This window comes from Physeter macrocephalus, chromosome 18 (genome assembly GCF_002837175.3).
Source record: "Physeter macrocephalus isolate SW-GA chromosome 18, ASM283717v5, whole genome shotgun sequence".
In the NCBI taxonomy this organism is placed as follows: Eukaryota; Metazoa; Chordata; class Mammalia; order Artiodactyla; family Physeteridae; genus Physeter; species Physeter macrocephalus.
In genome coordinates, this window is record NC_041231.1 from 41753641 (window position 1) to 41771560 (window position 17920).

The 17920-nt window shown below is 54.7% G+C and overlaps 3 protein-coding genes across 5 annotated transcripts in view; all 3 read left to right on the top strand.

The window, feature by feature from the left end:
* Positions 1–2148, top strand: part of DOCK3 (dedicator of cytokinesis 3) — a 463183-nt gene extending 461035 nt beyond the window's left edge. Inside the window, exon 53 of the mRNA XM_028479808.2 lies at positions 85–2148. Within this exon, the coding sequence (XP_028335609.1) occupies positions 85–594 (510 nt within the window). The 3' untranslated portion in view covers positions 595–2148. The remainder of the gene's footprint in view (positions 1–84) is intronic.
* Positions 2149–3604: 1456 nt separating this feature from the next.
* On the top strand, positions 3605–7975 carry MANF (mesencephalic astrocyte derived neurotrophic factor). Its single transcript, XM_028479818.2, has 4 exons — positions 3605–3905; positions 5290–5417; positions 6196–6337; positions 7538–7975. The coding sequence occupies exons 1-4, from the start codon at positions 3605–3607 to the stop codon at positions 7720–7722; spliced, it is 756 nt and encodes a 251-aa protein (XP_028335619.1). The 3' UTR covers positions 7723–7975.
* A 2379-nt stretch (positions 7976–10354) lies between these two features.
* On the top strand, positions 10355–17858 carry RBM15B (RNA binding motif protein 15B). 3 transcript variants are annotated; one of them, XM_028479815.2, is made up of 3 exons: positions 10355–13031; positions 15794–16128; positions 17681–17858. In XM_028479815.2, the coding sequence occupies exons 1-2, from the start codon at positions 10368–10370 to the stop codon at positions 15875–15877; spliced, it is 2748 nt and encodes a 915-aa protein (XP_028335616.1). In that variant the 5' UTR covers positions 10355–10367; the 3' UTR covers positions 15878–16128; positions 17681–17858. The 3 variants fall into 3 exon arrangements, with proteins under 3 accessions (XP_028335616.1, XP_007117256.2, XP_028335617.1); XM_007117194.4 differs by having other exon boundaries at positions 14701–16128; positions 17681–17768; XM_028479816.2 differs by lacking the exon at positions 17681–17858 and adding an exon at positions 14701–14843 and having other exon boundaries at positions 15794–15876.
* Positions 17859–17920: the final 62 nt, after the last annotated feature.

A 17920-nucleotide genomic window follows, 5' to 3' on the forward strand; every position in this document is an offset into this window, starting at 1 on the left:
GACTCTTGGTCTTCTCTTCCCATGGTGGGCCAGCCAGCCTGTTTGGAAAGAGGGATTCTAACATTTCTACCTTTTCTTTTGCAGTCTCCTCTCCACCCTATCCCAGCCTCCCCCACAAGCCCCCAGTCGGGCCTGGATGGCAGCAACTCTACGCTGTCTGGCAGTGCCAGCAGCGGTGTGTCTTCCCTAAGCGAGAGTAACTTTGGGCACTCCTCGGAGGCCCCTCCTCGAACCGACACCATGGACTCCGTGCCGAGCCAGGCCTGGAATGCTGACGAAGATCTTGAGCCGCCCTACCTCCCCGTCCACTACAGCCTCTCCGAGTCTGCTGTCCTGGACTCCATCAAGGCCCAGCCGTGCCGAAGCCACTCAGCCCCGGGATGTGTCATCCCTCAGGACCCCATGGACCCACCTGCGCTGCCACCCAAGCCCTACCACCCCCGCCTGCCGGCCCTGGAGCACGACGAGGGTGTGCTGCTGCGCGAGGAGGCCGAGAGGCCTCGGGGCCTGCATCGCAAGGCCTCGCTGCCTCCTGGGAGCACCAAGGAAGAGCAGGCTCGCATGGCCTGGGAGCACAGCCGAGGGGAACAATGAGGGGCAGGGAGGCAGCTGGGACACCACCCTCAGTGAGCAGCTTGCCCCACCACTCCAGGTCTGAAAAGCAAGTCCCCCCACAGGGAGCCAGAGAGGCCTGGCACTCAGGAGAGAACCACCCCGAGTCTACATTCTACTGCCGTGAACTCGTGTGTTGCCATGTACAGAGGCCACAGCAGCATGAAGGGTTGTGGCTTCTCTTCTTATTTCATTTTCTACATTCCATTTCTATGGGTTTTCCTTTTTCCTTTGTGGAGTAGATGCTTTCTTCCTCCTGCAGTTCCAGACCACGTGGAGCTATATGGAGATATTGCACAGACAGAATCGATTGCTTTGCAGGGCCCCAAGGGTTGGAGCCCAGGCCCTCCCTCCAGGGAAGAGATGCACAGAATGGAAATTGCACTAGGGACCTCTTCCTTTGCTGTGTGGACAGAAGAGCTCATGGTTGTATTCAGGGATTGCAAGGACCACGTGGACTGCGTCACCGGTGGACAAGGGGGCTACAAGCCATCTTGCACAAATGTCTGCCCACCTGCTCCCTCTTCCATCCAGGAGTGTGCAACTGAGAGGCTGGCTAGGCCCACCTGCCAGCTCAGGCATGTGACCTGGCCTAACTGCATGCCCAGGGCATACTGCCAGGCTTCCATGGGCCAGCCCTGCCTCCTACTCTACCTTGGATTTTTCCCTCCATCATTTTTATTTCTGACCCTTTGCCCCTCTCCACTCTTAATACACCCTGTGCCCTGCAGGAGCCCCCTTGGTGCATGGATCTGCAGTGGTTATCTCCTACCCTCTGGAGCTTGAGTGGGGGTGTAGCACCAGAGGGACTACCCTTGCCACCTTCCTCCCCAGGGCCCGGGCAGCCACGTGTTGAGAAACAAGCTGATATAGGAGTGAGGCTGGGGTGTGGCAGGGGCCGGAAATCCTCTAAGCTTTCAGAAGTGGCCAGAGTGCCTGTCATCAGCTCCTGAATCAGGGATTTTCAGCACTACCTCCAAGCAGTGGGGTTGGCTGCCCAGCCAGGCTTCTAAGGCCCGAGGACTTGTGGTCAGGTTCAGCAAGCTCCTGGGTAAAAAGGGTGGGAGGGAACTTCTCCTCTTAGAGGCAGAGAGCCACGCAGGTTGAATTATCCTCTCCCAGTAGCCAAGTGCAGGGCCTCAGCTCCAGGCCCGTGGGGACCACCACTCAGGGTTCAGGGCGGGCAGGAGGGCAGTTTCTCCAGCCTCCCCAGTCTGTTGGGCAGAAGGCAGTGGTGTCTTTATAGGAAACTCTTTCAGGTCAGGGCACCGATTTTCCTCTTGGCTTATTATTTGGGGGAATAGGGTGGGGTGGTAATAATATTTTACCAGGGTGCTTCTAAGTTACTTTAAAAAAGTCTACGAAACATTTATTTGCTTGCATTCACAACTGTGATGGTCCCAAGGCCGCCTTCTCCTTGTTGAGCAGGTATGTTCTCCCCTAGTTCTTCTGCTTGCCCATCTGACCTCCATGGTTAGGGTGTTTTTCACTTGTAAACAAATGCCAGGTTGTTTAATAGGAATGCCAGCAAGTAACCTATGAGGAAAGATGGGGGGGCCGCATTAGCTTCAGGGCGTCTGGGAGTGTTTATCACCATTGTGGGTCTTCTGATACTTCAAGGGTGACTCCAAGCAGAGTGGGTCACGCCTGGCAGGCCTGGACCATCTGGTGTTCACAAGTGTGACCGTCGGGGACTAGCTTTGGACTTCTTAGAAGGGCATATTTAGGTTTTAGGGCACTTCTGAACCTCAATCCCTGGACAAGGCAGTCCTCACATAAGAACATCTACCTTCTCCACCTGGTGGCATGGGAGGGTAGAGAGTGGAATGTGGGTTCATTTGGCCTTGCCTTATACAGGGTGAGCCCGGTTTGTTTTCCCTCTCCATTTTCCCTAATTCGATGAAAAGGACATAATCCAAATTCCTTTCACTGGAGAATCAGCCAGTCTGAAGGGAAGTGGGAGGCGAGAGATGAGAATCCTCTGAAAAGATTGTGAAATACTGATTTTCATTCTTTCAAGCTTATTTGTAAATATCTATTTGAATGCTGTGTATTTGTACAGGAATTTGAGCAAAAAATGTATAGAGTGTGATGTCCAACTGGTATTCAGCCCTATAAATGTGTTTTTAACCTCTGGCATTCTGTGCTTATTTAAAATAAGAAAACTTCTAACCATTTCTTTTGTGTATTTATGTTTAAAATAAGAAGTGACTTAAAAATAGTCTTACCTGTACCAGAAAGCAAAGTTAAAGAAAAAAAAAATTTGTACTGGTGTCCCAAAAGGTATTTTACTGTATATATTGTGGTAGCATGTTCCAAATACAACAAGTAATGTGAATTTTAAATGTAAATATCTGCCACCTTATTTCCCCCCTTTCCCCACTCCTTTGACTGCTGTGATGTGAATTAAAGATGAATACCTGATACTGACCCACTGAATTCACTGAATTGGGAGCAGCGCAAGTGCCCCTCTCCACCCCTTCTCGCTGGGCTCCAAGCCCTTTTAGCCCCATAGAAATCTCCTTTCTGCCCTCAGCGCAGAGCCAACCTTTCCCACGTCCTGCCTTCAAAGACAGGGAGCCAAGCCCTCCCCTGGAAATGAGGGCAGCCAAGGGCCCTGAGCGCTCAGTGGGAAGCAGGAGGCGGCGTGCCAGCCACCGCGGCCAGGCTTCCGAGGCAGGTGGCGGGGGGGGGGGGGGGGGCTCGGGGAGAGCGGGAGGCGCGACCTCTTCCCGGCTGCGTTGTGGCCCATGCCTTGCGCCGGGACAGGCGGCGGGGCCACTTCTTCCGATTACGTCCCGGCAAGTGCCTGGGCAGCACGGCCTCTGCGGCCCAGTCGTCAGTCTTCCAGGCTGACGCGAAAGCAAGGCCCAGGCTGGCCGACCCCCGCGGCCAGCCTTCCGGGCCGGGGGGGGGGGGGGGGGGGGGGGGCACCTCTTCCCAGCGTGCGGGACAAGCCTCCGAACCCCCGACCTCCCCACCCTGAGGCGGGATGCTTCTGATCCCAAAGCCACGCAACCAACCCGGCCCGGGTGCCTCTCTGAGCTCCGGGAAGGCAGTCCGGAGAAGAGCCCTTCCTACGGTCGCTCCTCCAGCCCAGAGTCTGTCCACCCCGGCCCGGGTACCGCTGACGGCCAGCGCGAGGCGGGCTCCGGCTAGCCGGGGCTCAAGCGGGTGGGCGCCTGAGCTGCCGGGGCAATTCGGACGTGGTCCGCCGGCCTCGCAGGCGCCAGATCCTCCGCAGGGGCTCCCCAAAGTCTGGTCCCCCCGTCTACGTGATCCTTTAAAAAAAGGTAAGGAAAAAAAAACCTCTTCTGAGCCTCGCTTGCGGCCGCCCGCCGTCCCTGCCTTGTTGGGTCGCGGCTGGCCCCAGAGCCCCTGACCTGCTCCACGATTCGGGGCCTGGGCGGGGAGGTCTGTGGGTTTTTCGGGCCGGCTTGAGGCCCAGGACAGGGGGTACGCAGGCCAACCCGACTTCAGCTTGCGGCGCTCGGCCTCAGGCACTGCCGGGGCACCTACCCAAGATGGCGGCCCGAGCCGCTTCCGCCGCCTCCACGGCCGCTTCCTGCCGGCCGCCCTGGTTCAATCAGCGGCCGACAACTGTCTAGGGCCGAGGGCGGGCGACACCACCAGCCAATGGGGAAGGGCAGCGTGGAGCCGCCCGTCTGGGCTCCGAGGCTCGTGGACCAATGGGGACATGGCGTATGGGAGGGCGCTGAGGGCACCCGCCAATGGGGAGCCACGGCGCGCGGCCTGGACCTGGAGGAAGCGCGGCTCTGCGGGCGAGGTTTAGTCGGGCGGTGGCGGCGGTGGCGGCGGCGGCGGCGGGTAGAGGAGGATGTGGGCCACGCACGGGCTGGCGGTGGCGCTGGCTCTGAGCGTGCTGCCGGGCAGCCGGGCGCTGCGGCCGGGAGACTGCGAAGGTGCTGCGGGGTTGGGGGTCCGTGCGCTGTGGCCCGCCTGGCGGCGGTGCTGCCAAAGCTAACCAAACCGCTGAGCGGCCCAGTGGCAGGGGCTGATACGGGCGGGGGCGGCCGGCCCCAGCGGGGTCCGCCAGAGGAGGGGCAGACGCCGGGCCTAGAAACATTTCCTGGGCCTACAAAACATTGGTCCGACGAGAAGAAGTTGGGACTAGATCGTGCAGAAAACTTGGCCTGAAATTGAGATAACGCTGGAGTTTTGGTCCTTTCCCATCACTGGGCAGAGGCTCCCGGCAGCGGCCCTGGCCGGGGTGGGGAGTCCTGAGGGCCGGCCGTGGGCACCGCGCCTTGTCTGATGGGGTTGCGAAGCCGCACCTCGGAGTTCGGTGTTGTATTTGGAAATGAGCAGCATTTGTATCGCTTTTTTCTTCGGCCTCCAGTTTGTCCATTTATGAGGTCACAGTGAGTCCATCTCAAGGACACGTGTTCAGTCTCGGCTTAAACTTTATGGAAAAAGCAGGGAGGAGCCGTTTGTGGGTCATTGGGTGATGCTCGTTCCCCGGATGCCCTGGGTGAACCAGGGGACTCAGCAACCCGGAGCGCGGTTCTGTCTACCTGTGGGCACATGAGAAAATCGGTGATGGAAAAACTCACCTTTCTCCGTGTCTCCTATTAAAATTGCTGACGGAGTTCCCTTCTGGTGAATTGCGGTGCAACTTGGTGATTGCTGAGCATCTCCCTTCCCTCTCTTTTCCAGTTTGTATTTCTTATCTGGGAAGATTTTACCAGGACCTCAAAGACAGAGATGTCACATTCTCACCAGCCTCTATTGAAAAAGAACTTACAAAGTTCTGCCGTGAAGCAAGAGGCAAAGAGAATCGGTTGGTGAGTAGCTGTCTAACCCTCCCCAAGCTGGCCCTGGCCAGTGTTTAACCCTCTGCTTCACAGGCCTCTCAGTAAAAGGCCCTGCCCACTTGTCTATTCAGGAGGCCAGACGTTGTGTCAGTTAACTAATGTGGGACTGAAGGGCTTTCTGTATTCTGCAGTTGTGATGTTACCCTCTTAGTACTGATTAAGCACCTACTGTGTGCTGGGCACTGGAAATATCAGGGGAGAGCAATGACAGGCAAATGATGCAGTGGGATGGGTGTCATGCAGAAAATGGACCAGGATGGAATGAGTGGATGCTGATTTAGACAGTAGTCAAGAATTCTGAAAAAGGGTCATCATTGTGAAGGGGGAAGAGCATCCCAGGCAGAGGGAATAGCCAGTGTGAATGCCCAGAGGTCAGAGCAATCTTGGCATGTGTGAGGGCAGTAGAAGTGTGCCCAGGGTAGGCCAAGGCTGAATTGAGGACAAGAGCCCTAATGAAACGATGGCTTTTGTAGCTTTAACTTTCCTGGCAGTCTCTGGTTTGTCTGTCTTTCTGTTTAAAGGTTTGAACCGTGGTGACTTTTAAATTCATCTGGTGGCTGTCAGCTCTGGTACCAAGCGTGTATTAAGAGCCTGGGGTTTTCACTGACTGAATGACTGCCTATACAGGCAGGGCATGGGAAAACGAGGCCCTGGCAGAGAAAGAAGATGTTTTCAGATGTCAGTATGCTTTGGAGGAGACAGCTCTCAAGTGGCACCTCCTGAAGGCCATTGTCCTTTCTTGCTGCAGTGCTACTACATTGGGGCCACAGATGATGCAGCCACCAAGATCATCAACGAGGTGTCGAAGCCCCTGGCCCACCACATCCCTGTGGAGAAGATCTGTGAGAAGCTCAAGAAGAAGGACAGCCAGATCTGTGAGCTAAAATACGGTGAGTGTGGCCTTATTTAACCGACACTGAACCCCCTCCTTGCTCAGGCATTAATGAAGTTTACTTTCTAGCTCTAAACTAGAGCCTTCACAAGTGAGTTATACAGCATGGTTGGTGGTGTTAAATGGTCGGGGGGGGGGGGCAGTGCACAGACTCACCTTGCATCATGGTGGGTGGAGGTCAGAATAGGCCTCATCGAGGAGGTGACATTTCAGCAAACTTTGAAGGAGGTGGGGGATTAGCCAAGGGCATAACTAATGGAAGAGCATTTCAGGCAGTGCAAAGGCAGCCAGTGGCATGACAGAAGGGTGGGCAGGTCACAGAGGGCCTTGCAAGTTGGTGAAGATTTGGCTTTTAGTCTGAGGGAAGATGAGAATATTGGTTTTCGGCCAGAGAAGGGATGTAGTCTGACTTGCCTTTAACAGGCTTGTCCTGACTGCAAGCTCTGAAGGCCCAGTGATCTTTATTATTTTAAAAAGAACGGCTGTGTCCCAACAAGAAGGCCCAAGATTATGGGCGCACAGCATCTCTTGCTGAATAAGTCTCTGGTGGGAAAAACAGTTCAGGTCTTCAGAAAGAGTCAGGGGCCAGGAATCATTGTCCTCTTCCGTAAAATTTAAACAGCACCAACCTATTTTATTGTGAATTGAGTGTCCAAGGGCTGTATTCGCCCACTTGTGTCAAGGATAACTGGTCTTCTGAGAGTGATCCTGGTTCAGTCCTGATGACTCAGTGTCTCTCTGTGGGCACAAGTGGTCATGGAAGAGTAAGCTCCTAACTCAAGGGCCCGACCAGGGTCTGTGTTGGGCAATTGAGGCTAGGGGATCTATCTGTTCTGTCGCCCTGGAGCTCTTATTCTACAGTGGTGTGGGCTGCACTGTGACTATTTAAGAGGCACTTGGAGTGGGAGCCACATTCCTCCTATAAGGTTCCTCCTGTAAGGACCACATGGCCTCCATCCCTGTCCCTGGTGACACCTGCATGTCTGTGGTGGACATTGCCAGCATGAGACCCACCTTCCTGGTGAAGGGGCCTGGGCTAGTTCCCCCTCTTGGGGGCAGTGGGCATTGACACACCTGCATGTGTCTCTCTCCCTGCAATCAGTAGGGCTGCTTGTTTTAAGGGATGGTTTGGATGTGTGGGACTATTGGGGTCCACTGTTCCTCCCACCCAGCTGGTTATTCTCCCTGCTCTCTCCAGACAAGCATATCGACCTGAGCACAGTGGACCTGAAGAAGCTTCGAGTTAAAGAGCTAAAGAAGATCCTGGATGACTGGGGAGAGACGTGCAAAGGCTGTGCAGAAAAGTCTGACTACATCCGGAAGATTAATGAACTGATGCCTAAATACGCCCCCAAGGCAGCCAGTTCACGGACTGATTTGTAGTCTACCCGATGCCTGCTGCACCTGAGGGGAAAAACACTTCATCTGTGTCTGTCCCAAACAGCCTTTTTGTAATTTATTTTTTAGGCAGGCTCCTGACAAAGTCAGGCTTGAAGCCTGGAGCTTTCCTGATGATGCTGGGTCCACAGCGCCCCCTTGGGGGGGGAATTCACTTTGTTCTGTTGCCGACTTAACTCTGGGACTTCAAAGTATGTCTGGGATTTTTTTTATTAAAGGAAGAAAATTTCTAGCTGTCCTTGAAGAATTAAAGTGAATACTGAAATTGGGTCTTACCCGTAATGAAGATTTCACCGGTTTATGCTTTCCAGTTTATAAAGAGTTTTCAGGTATATTCACATTTGTCCCTCGACCACCAGTCAGTGCTGGAGATGCCAGGGGGACTGAGGCACGTGGGGTTGTGCAGGACCGGAGGGTCTCTCAAGGAGAATGTTGGGCTTGATACCCCCAGCCCACAGGGACTATCTTACCCACATGAGAGGGGCTGACATGGGGCCTGGCTGTGAGCAGGACTGAGGTTTAGTGCACTTTTCTGTGACGATGACTTCAATAACTGCGTATGTTCAGTACTGTCACATTTCTAAAGATGCTGATAGCCTGGCTACCTCCACCAGTCAGTGTCCAGATCTGGCCATCTACTTGCTCATCTGAGTTTCTGTTCTAGTGTCAGTCCTAAGTCTCTGGTGCCTAATTTGGATTTTGCAAGACTGGCAGGAGTTGGTTTGTACAAAGAGCCGATGAGAGGCTGCCTTTTGCCTTTGTTTACCCAAGATAAGCCTAACAGTTGAGGTCCCAAGAGCATGTCCCTGTAGTCTGGTTTTTTAGTTGCTCTCTTTGGGGTTGGTGCTTGGGAAACCCAGTTATCAGCATGAACTGTGACTCAGTGGAGACACCTTTGCTCCTCATGCCCGCAGAGACCACCTGAAGGGAAGGACTAAGAAGCAGTGCTTTCCAAGGAATTGCTCTGACTTTGGGTCACATCATTTGTGCAGTTCCTAAATTCAGTTTGCCTACGTAAAGCGCCCTCTCAGCTTGCTGTGGGGTCCACTAGTGCCTGGCAGAAGCAAGCAGGCCGAGGCCCACATTTTTCACCTCTACAGCACCATGTCTGAGAGGAAAGTGAGGTCGAGTCTCTTAGGCCAAGTGTTCCCTGTTTGGAGGAATTAGAAGGGCTGTTAAGATCTGACAAGCAAAAAAAAAATATCTGACAAGCACAAAGTATCCTGAGCCCCCCTGAACTGTGCTGAGACAATCCATGGCTGGAGCCAGAAGTCTTAGGAGATGGAGCTGTTTCAGCCTAGCACCCTAGGTCTCTGTTCCTGTGCCCTTTGTGTCCTCCAGACCACAGTGAGCAGGGAAAACAGCCCAACTACTACTACCCTAGAGCTGATCCCCAAGATTATCTGTGAAAAGAGGCGTGGAATGTTAACAGGTGTTTCTTCTAAGACTTTCCTCTTGCACCTGCCTTCGCTGTTGCAGGAGCCCCTCCCACAGCGTTCTGGCCATGGGAGGAGGAGGGAAGAGCTGTGGTCCGCTCTTCCCCACTCCACGGTTTCTGTGGCTGAAGTTGGGTCCGGTTCTGCGAAGCCTCCAGCAACTCTCCATGGAGAATGAAAGCTTCCCCAAGGGGCTTGGCATCTGGGCAGGATTCCCCCTCACCTCACCACCATGGAGGTGGACAGAAGGGCACTGGCCAGGGAGAGGTAAGCGTGGCAAACTGGGTAACCAAAGGGTTTGGCGTTCTCTTCGCCCTTGGCTCCATGGACCTGCCCTTATAGCCCTCTGTGTGCTCGAATGCCCAGAGCAGAGGGTGGGGCCCTGTGGCGCCAAGGAGCCTATTCCCACTCTGGAAACCGCAGGTTTGTTTCGGATTTCTGTGCAGGGCCCAGACAGGTCGCGCCTTCTGCATGCATAGCCATAGTCCTCTTGGCCTTTGGGGCGGGGCAGGGGAGGGCGCTATTGCAGGTGAACCTGAACGCAGGGGATGCTCGAGATACGGGGCGTAGGTCCTAGGGAGCGGCGTGTTTCGGTCCTTGGGGTTGTCCATGCTCGACCCCAGTCAGGAGATGCCGTGGCAGGGCATGGGGATCACCCGAGCCTAGTCCTGGAGTTGGGGGGAATACCACGTAAAGAAGCCGCTGGGTCAAGGCCTGGGACCCCCGCGCCGACAGAGGCTGCCACAGCCGCTGCCATCAGCGCGGGCCCCGGAGCCGGGAGCCAGAGGCCAACGTCCCGCAGCCGCCTGGGCTGGCTCTTTCGAGGTCTCCAAGCACCGTGGAGCCCCGAGCCTCATCCACGCCGGCTGCGCCGTGGCGCCAGAGCTCACAGCCTGGCCGCGCTCGCCCACTTGCCCCGGGGTCACGTGGAACGGGGTGGGGGGGAAGGGGGCGCAACCCGATGACGCACTCCCGGCGCAGCTCTCGCCCCGCCCACCACGGGGTCACGTGGCACGGCCGGCGCAGCTTGATAACGCGACGCCCAGGCCCTGGGCGCAGCTCTCGCCCCGCCGCCGCGCCGAGTCCTTTTGTCCAAGATGGCGGTGCCGGGGGCGCTGCCTCCTCGGCAGCCGCCGCCGCCGCCGCCGCTGTGAGGGGCCTGCGGGCCGCCCGCCCGCCCGCCGCGCCGGCGCCATGAAGAGGCAGAGCGAGCGAGACTCGAGCCCGAGCGGGCGCGGCTCGTCATCGTCGGCCAAGCGGCCGCGGGAGCGCGAACGGGAGGCGGAGGCGGGTGGGCGGCGGGCGGCGCACAAGGCCTCGGGCGGCGCCAAGCACCCTGTTCCAACGCGGGCCCGCGACAAACCCCGCGGTAGCGGGGGCGGCGGCGGTGGACATCGCGACGGCCGCGGCGCCGGGGACGCGAATCACCGTGCGGGCAGCGGCCGCTCCTCAGGCTCGGGCGCCGGCGGTGGCGGACGCGGTGCCAAGGCCTCGGGGGACTCGGGCGCTTCGGGCGCTTCGCCCCGCGCGTCTCCACTACCGCCACCTCCGCCGCCGCCCGGGGCCGAGCCCGCGGGTCCCGGCTCATCAGCAGCCGCACCCGAATACAAGACGCTGCTCATCAGCAGCCTGAGTCCCGCGCTGCCCGCCGAACACCTCGAGGACCGGCTCTTCCACCAGTTCAAGCGCTTCGGCGAGATCAGTCTGCGCCTGTCGCACACGCCTGAGCTGGGCCGCGTGGCCTACGTGAACTTCCGGCACCCGCAGGACGCGCGCGAGGCCCGCCAGCACGCCCTGGCCCGCCAGCTGCTGCTCTACGACCGTCCGCTCAAGGTGGAGCCCGTGTACCTGCGTGGCGGCGGCGGCGGCGGGAGCAGCCGGCGAAGCAGCAGCAGCAGCGCGGCCGCCTCCACGCCGCCCCCGGGGCCACCCGCGCCCGCCGACCCGCTCGGCTACCTCCCGCTGCACGGCGGCTACCAGTACAAGCAGCGTTCGCTGTCCCCGGTTGCCGCCCCGCCGCTGCGGGAGCCCCGCGCCCGCCACGCCGCTGCAGCCTTTGCCCTGGATGCTGCCGCCGCCGCCGCCGCCGTAGGACTTTCCCGGGAGCGGGCCCTGGACTACTATGGGCTGTACGACGACCGCGGGCGACCCTATGGCTACCCGGCGGTGTGCGAGGAGGACCTGATGCCGGAGGACGACCAGCGGGCCACGCGCAACCTCTTCATCGGGAACCTGGACCACAGCGTGTCAGAGGTGGAGCTGCGACGGGCTTTCGAGAAGTACGGCATCATTGAGGAGGTGGTCATCAAGAGACCCGCCCGTGGTCAGGGCGGTGCGTATGCCTTCCTCAAATTCCAGAACCTGGACATGGCCCACAGGGCTAAGGTGGCCATGTCGGGTCGGGTGATTGGCCGCAACCCCATTAAGATAGGATATGGCAAGGCCAACCCCACTACTCGCCTCTGGGTGGGTGGCCTGGGACCTAACACCTCACTGGCGGCTCTGGCCCGGGAATTTGACCGCTTTGGGAGCATTCGGACCATTGATCATGTCAAAGGAGATAGCTTTGCCTACATCCAGTACGAAAGCTTGGACGCAGCCCAGGCCGCCTGTGCTAAAATGAGGGGCTTTCCCTTGGGAGGTCCAGACCGCAGGCTGCGGGTGGATTTTGCCAAAGCAGAGGAGACTCGGTATCCCCAGCAGTACCAGCCCTCACCCCTCCCTGTGCATTACGAGCTGCTCCCAGATGGGTACACCCGGCACCGAAACCTGGATGCCGACCTGCGGGTGAGGGATAGGACCCCCCCACACCTCCTGTACTCAGACCGAGACCGGACCTTTTTGGAAGGGGACTGGACCAGCCCCAGTAAAAGCTCTGACCGCCGGAACAGCCTCGAGGGCTACAGCCGCTCAGTGCGCAGCCGGAGTGGTGAGCGCTGGGGAGGAGATGGGGACCGGGGCCTGCCCAAGCCCTGGGAGGACAGGCGGAAGCGCCGGAGCCTTTCCAGTGATCGTGGGAGGACAACCCACTCCCCTTATGAGGAACGGAGCAGGACCAAGGGTGCTGGGCAGCTTGTGGACCGAGGCTCTGACCGCACCCCTGAGCGCAGCCGCAAGGAAAACCATTCCAGTGAAGGGACCAAGGAATCGAGCAGCAACTCACTCAGCAACAGCAGACACGGGGCTGAGGAGCGGAGCCACCACCACCATCATGAGGCTCCAGACTCTTCCCACGGGAAGAAGACACGGGAGAGCGAGCGCAATCATCGGACCACTGAGGCTGAGCCCAAGCCTCTTGAAGAGCCAAAACACGAGACCAAAAAGCTCAAGAATCTTTCAGAGTATGCCCAGACACTGCAGCTAGGTTGGAATGGGCTTCTAGTGTTGAAAAACAGCTGCTTCCCGACATCTATGCACATCCTAGAGGGGGACCAGGGGGTTATCAGCAGTCTCCTCAAAGACCACACTTCTGGGAGTAAGCTGACCCAGCTGAAGATTGCCCAGCGCCTTCGACTGGACCAGCCCAAGCTCGATGAGGTCACACGACGCATCAAGCAGGGGAGCCCCAATGGCTACGCAGTGCTCCTAGCCACACAGGCGACCCCCAGTGGGCCTGGCACTGAGGGGATGCCCACGGTGGAGCCAGGCCTACAGAGGCGGCTTCTCAGGAACCTGGTCTCCTACTTGAAACAGAAGCAGGCTGCAGGGGTGATCAGCCTGCCAGTGGGTGGGTCCAAGGGCAGAGACAGCACGGGCATGCTCTATGCCTTCCCTCCCTGCGACTTTTCACAGCAGTACCTCCAGTCAGCACTGAGGACATTGGGCAAGCTAGAGGAAGAACACATGGTGATAGTTATAGTAAGAGACACAGCCTAGCCTGAACCTGTCTTTTCCACAAAAGCAGTTATTTTAAGATCTCCCCCCACCACCCCCCACCTCCCCCCCACTCCAAAACTTACCCCCTTGGTTTGAATTCTCTGCTGCGTTATTCCGGTTCATTTGGTAGGGGACCAAAGTCCTGTCCCCCACCAAAACTAAATTCTTAGGTTTTGGGGTTTTGTGTTTTTTTTTGTTTTTTTTTTTTTGTTTTTTTTTTTTTTTACAGTGATGAGAAAAATGAGAAGGGACTCCTGTCATGTTGGTTTCTAGTGTATGAGATACTGTCTGCTGTGTTCTGTATTTTTTTATTTTTTGACTAACTGTATGGAAAGTTGTCAGTAAAGCCTTTGTCAGAGGATGGATTTTTAATCCTGTTCAGAGTCCTGGTTTAATCAATTTTTTTTTCTCAAAGGATGGAAGACTTCCCTGCTGCATGCACACAAATGCCCTACGTCATCTTTCCACCACTGGCGTATCTCACAGTCCTCCTGCATTGGTGGCTCTCAGCCCCTCAGCTCTTTGGGCTGAATCAGGACTTTACTCACATTTGTTTTTTATCTTGGCTGAGAGCAGGTGGGTTTCATTTTGGACCCTGCCATGCCAGCTTGAGCAGAGCCCATGCATAGGAAGGGGTTGAGCCCAACTCTAGCCAGCAGATGTGGTAGTTTTTTGTTTTCTTGCCCTAAACAATGTGTGTGTCTATCAGTTTGAGCTGTAGCTGTTGAACAAAGCACCTAGTCTTCAGGCCTTTTTGAAAGCATGTAGACCTTAGCAGTTGTGTGGTCTTGTAGTCATGGGAGGAGCAGTGCAATATTGGGGTCTTGGTACCATGGATCCGTGAGGCCTCCTTCTCTTGTTCAGCCTCCCTTCTAGCCTTAATGCAGCAGCCCAGGGATACCCAGTTGGAGATAGCTGCCTCGGACTCCAAGGGACCGTGGAGGCCAAATGCTGGCATGGAGAGTGGGAGGCAGCTTTCCTTGGTTAATTCTTGAAACTTTCTGTGTGTTTGTGAATTCTGGCTTTTCCTTTGATTGTTCGGGGCTGATGTGTCAATGGACTGGGCCTCTGCCCAGTCACTAGAGCTTTGTGAGGGACACTGAATCCCTGGCCTGAAGAGTTTTTGAGGTAGTACAGTGGGTTAGGAAGATGCTCTTGTTAACTGACATAACTTTCCCAAGTACAAGTAGGCACTTATGCCTAGGCCTCTTGCCCTGATATTGCAGAAGTGGGGACCACTGGGAGAGAGGTGCTTCTGTGGGGAAACGTCACAGTTGCCGAGGTGTTGGGCAGTGCTAGAGCTCACAGCCATTCAAGCTGAGCCGGGGAGGAATGTGGAGGCATCAAGCTGGGAGGGAAAGATGGCTTGAAAGGAGTCTAAGTTCTGTGGCCACGCATCTCTACTAAGACAGTATGGCCAGCATTGGCAGATGAAGCCAGCAGTGTCAGGGACCAGGGAGGGAAATCAGTCACAGCAGTTGTCACCATAGAGCACAGCCCAAACACTATTTTTCAGAACGTTTGTGGCAGTTTAGATGTTTCAAAAGGATCATTGTCAAGGCTGAGGGAGAACTGAAGCTCCAGTAAGGGAAATGAGCCCCCAAATGACCAGGAACTCCGGATTCTGTTGACCGTGCTGTCCTCTCTCTAGGTCTGGTCCACTACCCTGGCTGGCACGAGGCAGCGCAGGTGACAGCTGGGATGTGTTGAGAGAGACAGTTCGTGAGATGGAGGCGGGGGCTCAGTGCGGACCTCATGGACAATACATGCCTCTCCACAAGGACAGTGAAAGAGGTGACTTTTTGAGACCTTAGAGATTTAAAATAAATAGGGCAAGGAAGGCGCCTGGGGAAGTACTGCTCACTAGGCTTCAGCTGGTGCTTGTGAAAGAAAAAGCACGTTCATAACAAACACAAGAAGTGTTAAATGTGTTTGCCTGTTGGTACTTGAGCTTTGGCCACAACTGCCAGGTATCTAAGCAAAGCAGTGCGAGGCACAGTAAGCCACAGCTGCACCTTCCAGGGAGTTGGAACCACCAGAAGCAGGAATGGGCCTCGTCTTGTTTAGAGCAGATGAGGTAGGGACAAACGTCTAGGTCACAGGCCGGAGCTGCCTTGCTGTATTAAGCCCAAAACTTCTCTGGGCTGTTCCTTCATAGAGTGGGTGCTCAGGACCCAGAATACTACGCCTCCTAGTTTTCCCAGACAGAAACCTAAAGTCTGGCTGGAGAGGACACTTAAACCCTTGCTTTGTTCACCCTTCTTGAGGGATAGGTGCTTTCTGGCCCCAAATTGAACTAGAGTTTTCCCGCTGTGTGACGATCCTCCTCTTCCTTGGACCCTCAACTCCTTCCTTCCACCCTCAACTCCTTCCTTCCTCTTAAGACAGCAGCTTCTGTAACATCTCTCAGAAAGGCCTTGGCCAGCACTAGCTAGGGTAGGTCAGGTGGTCAAGGCCCTGGCTGATTTACGATGCTGCCCCCAGAGAGAGAACTGTTTAACTGCAGGCAACCTGTGCCTCCACCTGGGGTTCAGGTTCTATCTGAGGTGTGACTTAAAGGCAAAAATCAACCTAAGGCGAAATTTGCCTCATTAGTGGTTTGCTACTATTCTGCATGTTTCTTCCTAAGTGACTGAGAGCATGAGCCCTGGCACATAAAGAGAGCTGATGTTTCCTTAGCCTCTTAGGGCACTTCCCTAAGGGTGTGTTGTCAAGTTGAACAGGAATGTGCTTTCTTATTGCAGGTCCCCATCTCCACCCGAGAGACCTGTGGGTGTTCCCAAGAGCTGCTGGCAGAGTTCAGGGAGACTGTGGCTCTCCTGAGTTAATGACTAGAATACAATGCGTTTAGTGCTTCTTGACTTCTAACCTGTTTTCTTCTAACGCACCAGCAGTCAGAGACTAGTCCACTGGTTAGGTGTTAGTCCATTTAAGCTGAGGCATGAAGCAACGTAAGAGCTGAGACCTCTGCTCTCTAGAGGACCAAGAGGTGCCTGTGTGTGACACAGGACCAACCACTTCAGTGTGTGTGATGAACTGTATGGTGCTCCGAAGCCCAGCAGGGCTTCACCAGCCCCTGGTGAGTTTTAGCTGTCTTGTCTTGCTTATTTACTTCACAAATTTGTCCTCTTATCTCAGCAAAGGGAGAAAAGTCTCTTTAGCTATAAATACCTATATGATAGAAACCGGGCAAACTCAAAGGAAGAAAGAGACTAGGGTCTCCTATTTATTGTGGGTAAGAAGGGGATGGGGTGGGGTGAGTGAAAAGGTAAAAGCACCTGGTACTTTCCCTGGTGGTAGCACAGAGGCCTGTGAAATACCTGCAAACCCAGCCTGACCAAGCCCTAGCCGCCCCTAAACTGCCAAAACTGAAGAACTGCCCAGGTCTACTGTTGTACTCCCTTCAGAAAACAGTAATGAGAGTCAGTCAGTCACCCAACTACAGGGATGGCCAAAATGCTTTCACTCCCTAGCTTTGCCAGCTCATTGCTCCACAACATCCCAGGACCCCTAACGTTCCAGCTCCACCAAATCTACTCTGGAGCTGCCTTCTTGCTTCAGAACCCAGGATAGAGAGATGCGTGCAGAGTGGACAGTGCCCTGAGCACCTCCCTCTGCCCCTGCCCAGTCCTCCTCTGGGCAAGCAGCAGACCAGGGTTAGATGCGGTGACTAAGCTGCTTTTCTCCCCAGAGTGCTTTATTTGGGCAGAACGTGTTCTCACCCTGTCCTGGGCTGCCTCTCTTGGAAGGCGTCTTTATTGCCTGGCTAGAGCTACAAGGAAAGGGACAGACCCCACCACTTCGGTAAAAGAGAACAGGGAAAGGCCATAAACAAAGAAAGAAAGACAGACTTGTAGTTTATTTTGTATTTTTTTTAAAATAAATACACTTTACATTAAAAGGCCTTTGATTTGTATTTTCCACATTGGGGAGAAAGGGAAGAAAAAAAGATTTTTGAAAAACTGAATCACAAAGAAAAATAATAGAGGGAGTGAACTTATATCCTAAGTTCCCTCAACTCCACAAAACCAATATCCACAATGACCTTGCTGCCCCCGCCCCCAAACCATGAAGGTGGGTGAACCTAGGCATTACTCAGCAAACAAGCAGCACCTCCTCCCCACCTCTGGCACAAAGGAAAACAAATTAACCTGACAGCATATGAGGCAACAAAACAGGTTAAAAAATCATATATTATATTTATAATAAAATATTCTTAATCCTTATCAATTTAAGAAACGATTTTCCTTTTCATTTAAATACGTATGTAAAAATGCCTCTATTGTTATTTAGACATCATTTTCTTCCATAGAAAATGAACAGGGACAAGAGACCTGGTGGATATAAGTTCATACCCTCAGTTATAAATGCCTTTTTTTTTTTCTTTTTAAGTTTTATAAAAAACTATTTCTTGTTCTTTAAGTAAAGAACATTATACAAAGAAAATATATTGTGAAATAACCCCAGAGATGTGTCGTTTTTTTCCCCTTGAGGAAAGATATGTCCATCCTAGGAGAAGGGGGAAGCAGAATAGGGCCTAACCCCTGTTGTCTTTTTATGTGTGTGGTTATTGTTTTTAGAAGGACTCTCAGATTCCAGTGAGACTCTAAATCATAATCCTCTGAATGCAGGGCATGCAGTTCCTTAAAAGAGCCCTGGGAGAAAGGGAAGGGAAGATGTTCTGAATTCATTTGACTCAGTTTCTCGCCTGCCAAGAATCTCTTCCACGTGGTGATGGCTCCTCACTCATTTAGAGATAAGATGATGTCATCTTCCAAATCAGAGTTGTCAGAGCTGTCGGCTGAAAGGTAAGGAAAGGGAGAGACTAGATTACGCACTAGGCTTGTAGGAAGCTTTCAGGGAGAAAGCAC

Bases quoted from the DNA above. Each gene is read 5' to 3' on its own strand.
- MANF (XM_028479818.2), top strand. From the start codon at position 3,605: ATGCTTCTGATCCCAAAGCCACGCAACCAACCCGGCCCGGGTGCCTCT. The intron at 5,418-6,195 runs GTGAGTAGCTGT...TTCTTGCTGCAG, and splicing joins GAGGCAAAGAGAATCGGTTG to TGCTACTACATTGGGGCCAC. The intron at 6,338-7,537 runs GTGAGTGTGGCC...TGCTCTCTCCAG, and splicing joins GATCTGTGAGCTAAAATACG to ACAAGCATATCGACCTGAGC.
- RBM15B (XM_028479815.2), top strand. From the start codon at position 10,368: ATGAAGAGGCAGAGCGAGCGAGACTCGAGCCCGAGCGGGCGCGGCTCG. The intron at 13,032-15,793 runs GTAAGAGACACA...TTCTTATTGCAG, and splicing joins AACACATGGTGATAGTTATA to GTCCCCATCTCCACCCGAGA.